Genomic DNA, 9264 nt, shown 5'->3' on the forward strand with positions numbered 1-9264 from the left:
TGCTGAGAATTCTGGGAGAGCGTGTGCTTTTGCAGATGAATAGACTTTGATCTTTTCTCTTTCTTTCTCTTCTTACTTGCAGGACCTGGAGATTGTATATTCCTACATGCATGGAATGGAGGCGCTGTCCAATCTTCGGGAACACCAGCTGAGGTAAACTGAAGGAAGGATTTGATAAATGGATGGAAAAAAATGCACAAATGTTTTTGAGGTCAATCAGGTGGTGGATGGTGGGTTATGCATACAGATGCGTGAAAGACAGTTTTGCTGTGTTTGTGTTGATTCATTATTTTATTTTATTTTATTACAAAACTAGTAAAGATATTTGTTGTTTTATAATTTGAACAATTATTTTTACTTTTGGAGTGCTATTTTTAGTTATGTTCTTCTCTAGTGTAAATGTATTACACATTTTATATTATTTTTTATTTTATTTTATGTTGCACAAAGTCAGATTGTATATCTGTATATAATTATATATATATATACTTTTTTTTTTTAAAGATATTTTAAGATAGTTTTTATAATTTGTGAACAATTATTTTTACATTATTTTTATTTTTATAACAATTTCGGACTGCTATTTTTAGTTATGTTATCCAATATTGTCAATATTTTATCAGTTCTTTCTATTTATTTTTTTTGCAAGTTAAAGGGATATTTCACCCAAAAATGAAAATTCTGTCATTAATTACTCACCCTCATGTTGTTCCAAACCCAAAAGACCTTTGTTCATCTTCAGAACACAATTTTTTTGATAAAATCCGAGATCATAGACAGCAATGCAACTACCACGCACAAGGCCCAGAAAGGTAGTAAGGACATTGTTAAAATAGTCCATGTGGCATCAACTGTAGTGGTTCAATCGTAATTTTATGAAGCTACGAGAATACTTTTTGTGTGCAAAGAAAACAAAAGACTTTATTCAACAATTTCTTCTCTTCCATGTCAGAACGCCGGCTCCTGCGCCAGCAGAATCACGCTCATGCATCGTGATACTCTCGGTAATGGCAGTGGAGACTGACAGAAGAGAAGAAATTGTTGAATAAAGTCACTACTTTTTGTGCACAAAGAAAACAAAAATTTTCATAAAATTGCAGTTGAACCACTGATGTCACATGGACTATTTTAACAATGTTCTTACTACCTTTCTGGGCCTTGTACATGGCAGTTGAATTGCTATCTATGCAGGGTCAGAAAGCTCTTGGATTTCATCAAAAATATCAGAATTTGTGTTCTGAAGATGAACGAAGGTCTTAAAGGTTTGGAATGACATGAGGGTGAGTAATTAATGAACTAATAAGATATTCAGATTATTAATGGGGTTAATGATTTTAGTTTTGGCTTAAGGTATTTGCATTCTTGTCTGAACTCTTAAATCGACCTTAGAATGACCTTCTCAAGGATTTCACGTCATTATGTTTATACACATGTGGATGTGAATATCGGGGGGAAAATACTTTGCTGCTTGACCACAGTGTTCTAGAACGTTCCAAACCCTACCTGACCCCTCCAAATCCCCTTCATTGGTCCGTACACATCTTCAGGAATGTGTCAGATGGACTTGGCTGACTTTCTACCCCCCAACCGAGCTGAACTTTAAGGAATGTCTTTTGAAGAATGTTTTTGTCTTTTGGAATGTTTTGTTCTGTGGCGATACATCCGAGTTTGCTTAAACAGCACTTCTGACATAAACCAACACTGAAATATGTCATGCACAAACAGAGTTTGGTTTGGTCCTTGCTGTTCTTAACAACAGGCAGCCTGTATTGTTTTTCTTTTCGAACACAATGCCAACCAGACCTGAATACCCACAAGACTTTTCGTCCTGAAATCCATTTTGGATTCACAACACGATATTTCATAATCGCAGGCAAAAATATGAGGTTCATTGCTTCTTTTGGAACCATTAAGTTTGGATATGTCACTGATTTATGGTTCTCTCTCTCTCTTGTCCTCTTTTTTCAGGATAATGTGTGAAACCGTCCGCTACGAAAGACATGAAGCCAACGAAGTGCTCTATTAGTAAGTAACAACCATGCTTTCCATCCAATATCATTTTGTTTAAAGCCAGTATGCTTCTGTAGGCCTTTATAGGATGTGCAGTGCATAACCACAAATAATCTTCAAAGATCATGCCACTCCAGAAGCGATGATAAATATAGCCCGCTTTTGAGAAGACTTATCAAATTACAAAGGTGAGATGTGAACTCGCTGAAGCAAAAGTGTTATATTCAGCGCTGCATGAGCCTTCTGTTGTGTTATAATGAGTATCCTAGTAGCTGAAAATGGCATTATGAGGAATACAGGGTTTCTGGGTGATACACACACAGCTATTGATCTGCAACATCTAAGACCCACTGACCCACTTTAAATTCGCCCTTAATCTGGCATGTGTGTTTTTAAAAAGTACTTGCTTGTATCCTCTCGATGTTGTTTGATGTTTATGCTGACTTTGTCTGATGCCAAACACTTCTTGCTTTTTTGGTCCTGTAGCCCAACACACACATGCTCAAACACATATATATTCCCTTGGGTGGACCCAGACACTCCCCTCCAATTTCACACTATATTTTATTTTCTCCTGGAGGAAGATGAAGTGTGAGCTTCCCTCCGCGGGTCACTATCCCTTGTCCATAAAGAGGAGCGTCTCATTTACTCATGGTCTCTGATAGCATCTAGTCTTTTGTGCCTGTGTAGGAGCGGAGTTGCTGCCATGAGCTGTTAATTACTGCTGCCAAATTAGGTCACTTTTGGGTCAGTTGATGAAATATATGGTGTTCCATGGAAATGGGCATATTAAATTAAAGTAGATTATTCTTCAAAACTCTTAAGTTTAAAATGTTAAAATGTAAAAAAAAAAAAAGTGCATCTCTATTATTGCCAAAAAAGTGTATTTTTCAAGTCAGGCTTGGTTATCTATTATTCATTTTATGAACATAATTATGAAACTATAATTAGTTTTAATAAAGGATTTCCGTGATTCTTTTTGTGAAGTCAATCAGAGAAGTAACTGTAAATGGTCTATGCAGAATTCACCACCGTATTAGTACTTCTCACTTTCTCTGCCTCTGAAAAATAAACCAGAAAGTGTATATATATATATATATATATATGATCTTTACTTAAAATCCTAATGATTTTTGAAATAAAAAAAAATCGATAATTTTGACTCAAACAATGTATTGTTGGCTATTTCTACAAATATATCCGTGCTACTTATGACTGGTTTTGTGGTCCAGGAGTTGTGCTGCCAAATATTTTTTTTTGGAAACTGCGATACTTTTTCAGGAGTCTTTGATGAATAAAAAGTTAAAAAGAACAGCATTTATTCAAAATATAAATCTATATCTATATATCATGGGCGTTCCCTCCGAGGAGGGATATGTGCGTGTGTGTGTGTTTGTGTAAGTATACGTGTGAGAGAAAAACAATGAACAGTTATTATTCCCTGAATCTTTGCTGTTGCATATTAATTCTCAAAATGTATATGGTGAAATTAGATGCATTTCAGCAATTTTGGCACAAATGTCAACAAATAACATTGGTTCCTGCATGTTTTGGGGCCATTGACGTCAAACCTGACACTTTCAGAACTCAATACAGTGTGAATATAGTACAATTCCAGTCTAAATTGACAATTTGAAGAAACTATAAAACGGGCTCAGAAATCCCTGACTTTCTGTTGTAGAGAAAATTGAATATATGAACACTTTGAGCAAACTGATATTAGACCTGAGAGCAAACTTGCAGGCTGTAAGAATGAGTAAAGTGCTCAACTAAAATAAGAAAGAAAAAGAAAAAATACTTTTTTGGTGCACTAACAAAAAAAAGTAGACCCTAGGGAAAATGTAAAAGAAAAAAAAAACAATTCAGAAATATATAGCAACAGTTTTCAACTAAAAGACCTCTGTGTGACTTACTTATTGTTCTTTGTGGGTTTGTGTCTTGAATTAGACAACAATTTGGCAAAACAAATGCAGATTACCTGTTCATTTTAAAGGCTCTATCTGATTGGCTGTAGCAAGTTGCACACAACTAAAAGTGTGTGTTTGAAAACAGCAGGAGTCAGACCTCGTACGGCATCCTGCTGTTCATTGGCTGCAGGGTGGAGATGACAAAAACTTTCTTTTGGAATGCAAGTTTGACTGACTTGTCTAATAGGCAAATGCCAATATTTTTGGTTCATCTAACAGTTGTGGATTTGTATAACTGTGTGAGTCAGTCCTCTGTTTTAGGTGGTTGTTTTCATCTATACACTCTCAAAACTCCCAGTGGCAGACTATTTAAGTACTAACACTCCACTGAGTCTGCTACACCAGCCTTGACGCTGTTCCTCAGCGACTCACGCCACTGTTTTTTTTATTAGACAGCCTGCTGCTTTAAAGCTCGGCACTAATAATAATCTTCAGACTTGTGTGCTGCTGCTGCTGATTTCCCTCAGGAACAAACCACTCCCACCGCAACAGCCTCTGTCTGAACCACTAGTGCCAGATACACAAACATCATGCTTTCCGACATGCTATAAAGGCACACTTTTTATACTTTATTTTTGAGCAGGTTGGAAGGACAATAATATCACACTGGGTTTTCTAAAAATATTAGTGATAAAAGTTTTAATGTTGTTACTGAGGCACATTGATTTCTGCTTTCTGTAAATAATATTTAAGCAGTGTTTAAATTTGTGAAACAAGTTGAAAACCTCAGGGGACTTTGCTCAGGGACTTTTTTTCATGTTCATGCTAATTATGCTCTTAAACAAGAATTAGACATTCACATTATAAATGAAGACGTAATTATTCTATTTTAGTAGATGATTGATATCAGAGTGGTCAATATAGTACCAAATTTTTTTTTTCATTTTTTTTTTTCACTACTTACCAGATGTGTGAAGCTCCAGAAATTTCTTTAATTGCTTTAATGTCAGCATTAGGGTTCGATTTCACAATAGTTATCACAATACTAGGGTGTAACGATACACATATTGAACTGTTCGGTACAAGGCTTTCGGTTCGGTACGCATTACAAACCGAACAATTCATTGGACTAATCCTATTACATTTGGAAAATAAAAGAGCTTAAAGTGTGTGAAATATAATGTTCTCAGTGCCACTGTGCTCAACAAGGCAGTCCAAATGACGTAACTGTCCAGTGGCGTAGCGGACGGACACACAGGGCACACACTGTGAAAGGCCCCGCGATAACCTCCCCTTGCTGGGTTGCGTCGAAACACGATGATCTTGTATGACGATAGCCAGAGATATTATCAAAAACATCAGTTATTGGCAATATTAGGAGTATTTGGCATTTCCAATTAATGCGGCCTGTTACATTCTTATTTTTATTAGGTCTATTATTATTATAAAGTTACTTTTATTATTAAATTAAAATTACAATTAATTTGCCCTGCATTATTAACGCATAACTGACGCGCTGCGAGGATAACAAAATATTAGGCTATTTACTCCTCAATTAAATTGTTTTTTAAAACAGGTATATTATACAATGAATTATAGGCCTATAATTAAAATATTTACACTGTCCAATAAAAATAAATGAAATAAAAAGCTTTAGCCTATTTCAAGCACCGACTTTCAAAAACAACCTGTTTAACACGAAATACGTTTGAATAGAGAAATATTAAGGGAATAAATTAAAACAGTTAGCTATATACCGTTATCAGCATATGTTGAAGTAGATTAGTCTCTCGTCGTATCTGAGAGAATATGTGGTGTGAGATGCTGAAAGCTCCGTCATTACTCCGTCATTCCGTTTTTACTGTCACTTTCTGCATATTGAATTGAATGAGAATAAGACGTTCACCGGCATAACACATAAGCCAATGCTTATGTGATGTCCATTGGCTCGCCTTCATGGTTTAAAACAGAGATATTTCCAACATTGCGATGTATGCAATTACTTTTGTGAACCGTTACACCCCCCTACACAATACACATGTTGTTATATTATATGTTGTATGTTGCAACATATGTTGTTACATACGCAGCAAATCAGCATATTACGTTTTAAAATATGCTCATATAGCTCATAAGTTACTTGAAATTGTAATAATATTTAACAATATTACTTGTTTTACTGCATTTATCAAATAAATGCAGCCTTGGTGAGCATAAAAGTCTTCACCAAAAACATGAAAAAAAACAAAACTTAATTATTCCAAAATTTTGAACGGTACTGTTTACATATAAACACACCCCCCACCACCAAAAAAAAAATAAAAAAAATAAAAATAAAATAAAACATTGTAATGACAGAAAACATGTATTATCTATTGAAAATGATGATGATCAGTAGATTAAAATAAATAATAATTATGATAATAAATAATTTACCATATAACTAATATTTCTTATTGTAGAACTGCACCGTCTCAGTGAGATTTATAGGAAGATGGCGTTGAGTTCATCTGTGTTGTCACACGCTGGTAAGGCTGCTGTCATCCTGCCATCTCTGCACTGAACAGCCTCAATAGAAATAAAACCCTATAAAAGCCTTTTATGTGTGTAAGAATAGCTGTTGACTTTGAGTACTCAGGCAACATTCACATAAAAGTGTGTCTGTATGTGAGTTTGTGCATGCAGGAGTGCTGCTCTGTAGTGGCATGGGTGATCCATCATTCTCCACCCTGGCCTGATGCATGCATTCACTCACACTCTCTCTCTCTCTCTCTCTCACACACACACATACACACCGAGAAACAGCTCAGCAGAAGGGTTCTCTCCTACAGTCATGGCCACCAGCTAGTATAGAGAAGGTTTCCCTCTCCCCATCACTCTCTCTCTGTATTCCTGCTGGGACTCCCATCAGAGATGCCGCTGGGCACAAACACACAGCTCAGACCAGAAATGCAGACACATCAACACGGATAGAACCACAGTTGTGTCTCTGCTTGATTTAAATGCACATTTAAGATTATTTTTAATTTTGGCAATTTTTGCAATGATAAAACTTTCATAATACCACTAATTAAATATTACATTTACATTTACATTTAGTCATTTAGCAGATGCTTTTATCCAAAGCGACTTACAAATCAGGACAATGGAAGCAATCAAAATCAACAAAAGAGCAATGATATACAAGTGCTATAACAAGTCTCAGTTAGCTTAACGCAGTACACGTAGCAAGGTTAAAAAAATAAAATAAAATATGTATATATATATATATAATAAATAAAAAGAAAACCGATATAATAGAAAAAGAATAGAGCAAGCTAGTGTTAGATGCCTTTTTTTGCTTTTGTTAATTGTATGATAAATAAAAAGAAAACAAATAGATAGAATACAAAAAGATTAGAGAAGCTAGTGTTAGTTTTTTTAGTAGTTAGTAAATAAATAGTACTAAGTAGTCAGTAAATAAATAGAGTGCAAGTCTAAAAGGGGCAAGTTTTTATTTTTATTTTTATAAAGGATAGAGTTAGAATAGAGAGTGCTAGAGTTAGAGGGTCAAATAAAGATGGAAGAGATGTGTTTTTAGCCAATTCTTGAAGATGGCTAAGGACTCAGCTGCTCAGATTGAGTTGGGCAGGTCATTCCACCAGGAGGGAACATTTAATGTAAAAGTCTGTAAAAGTGATTTTGTGCCTCTTTGGGATGGCACAATAAAGCAACATTTACTTGCAGAACGCAAGCTTCTAGAGGGCACATAAGTCTGAAGTAATGAATTTAGGTTATGGGGTGCAGAGCCAGTGGTGGTTTTGTAGACAAACATCAATGCCTTGAGTATTACTGGAATTACTATAACGATATCAGTAACTTTGCAATTACACCAGCTCACTTAATTGTTATATATTATTTTAGTTTTAGAATTTAATATTTTATGGCTGTCAAAGATAAGTTACAATTTAAACATTTAAGGTGGTTTAGTTTTGTTTATATTTAATAAAGTTGGTTGTAAATGTTTACAATTTAAAATATACTGTGAAACACTTTTTCAGTTATGTTTTTATTTTTATTCCAGTTAGCGGACATGTTTTTATTTACATTCCCCTTTTCATTTTTTTGTTAACACCCACTGATGCCCTCACAAACTTTACCATGGTTTTTGGAAAATGGCATTAAAATGCAATAACTGCTGCTACAGTTAATAAAATACTGTATAATGTTATAAGAAGCTTTCCAGGTTTTATAATAGCAACAATAACTGGAAAAACTATGGCATTGTACCATGTTTACTAGGGGTGTGACGAGACACTTATTCCCACGAGACGAGACACGAGACTGGGTTCACAAGAACGAGACGAGACTTTTTGACTTTTTTAAAGAAATCCTCAGTGATTAAATATATAGGGAAAATAGTCTTTTATTCAACTGAAAAACACAAAATGCAAAAAAGTAGGTGCATTTTGAAATCAACTTGTACTTTATGAAATTAAACATCTATTTTAATAACTGACAGGCAAGTAATTGCACAAAAATTATAAATAGTATAAATAAAAATAAATAATAAACAACATAAATATCCCTTTAAAGTGGAAGTGAAGCAGTCAGTCAAGTTTACATTATTTAGTAAACTGATTTCCACTTTAATAAAAAAATATATAATAAACACGATTAATGTATCCATTTAAAAGAATAAAGCAGTTGTTCCCAAACTGGGGGGCACGGCAAAGCTGAGGGATAGTTAGGGCCCTGTGAAATCCATTTTATTTTTTCCTAAATTCCGTTTAATTTTTTTTCCAAATTCCATTTTTTTCGTTTAAATTTTTCTGGATTCCGTTTTTTTTATTTTTTATTTTTTTTATTTCTCGACTCCTTTTTAATAGTTAAATTAAATTGTATTAATTAAAAAGTATGTCTAATTAATTAAAATCATTAAACTTACACATTTTCACATCGATTTATTAAACGTTTAACAAAAATTACATGATTAGGGCCCTATGAAATGTTTTATTTTTTCTCACCATATTATTTATTGTTACCAAATTCTGTGTTTTAGCATGTCTAATTATTTCAATGCATAAAACAACTTAATTTATTCTTTTTTTTTTCTGAAGTAGCCTTATGAATTTTTTTTCCCTCAGAAATTCTGTGTTGTGTAATTTACATTTTTCTGGTTATCAAATGAAGGCATAAAATATTAATTTAATTTATCATTTATCGTTTAATTATTGAAAATTAAGCAAACAAGATTTTTTGGCAAACAAAGGGGATTTACTATTAAAATTAAAACATGGAAGAAATGTTTTGTGTGATTATTCCTTGAAAAATAATGTTTGTTTCATTTTAGTAGTAGTAGTAGTAG

General features: G+C 33.9%; 1 protein-coding gene across 10 annotated transcripts in view; it reads left to right on the forward strand.

Moving 5' to 3' along the window:
- LOC107756462 (rap guanine nucleotide exchange factor 2-like) overlaps positions 1–9264 on the forward strand; it is a 119514-nt gene that overhangs the window by 35146 nt on the left and 75104 nt on the right. For 7 of the 10 annotated variants that reach the window (XM_016573567.1, XM_016573574.1, XM_016573576.1 and 4 more), the window contains exons 2-3: positions 83–153; positions 1969–2025. In XM_016573567.1, coding sequence (XP_016429053.1) covers positions 83–153; positions 1969–2025 — 128 coding nt within the window. The remainder of the gene's footprint in view (positions 1–82; positions 154–1968; positions 2026–9264) is intronic. The other 3 variants (XM_016573580.1, XM_016573569.1, XM_016573572.1) reach the window with 1 other exon arrangement.

The sequence above is a fragment of the Sinocyclocheilus rhinocerous genome, unplaced genomic scaffold (assembly GCF_001515625.1).
Source record: "Sinocyclocheilus rhinocerous isolate Xijiao unplaced genomic scaffold, SAMN03320098_v1.1 scaffold111, whole genome shotgun sequence".
Taxonomy (NCBI): domain Eukaryota; kingdom Metazoa; phylum Chordata; class Actinopteri; order Cypriniformes; family Cyprinidae; genus Sinocyclocheilus; species Sinocyclocheilus rhinocerous.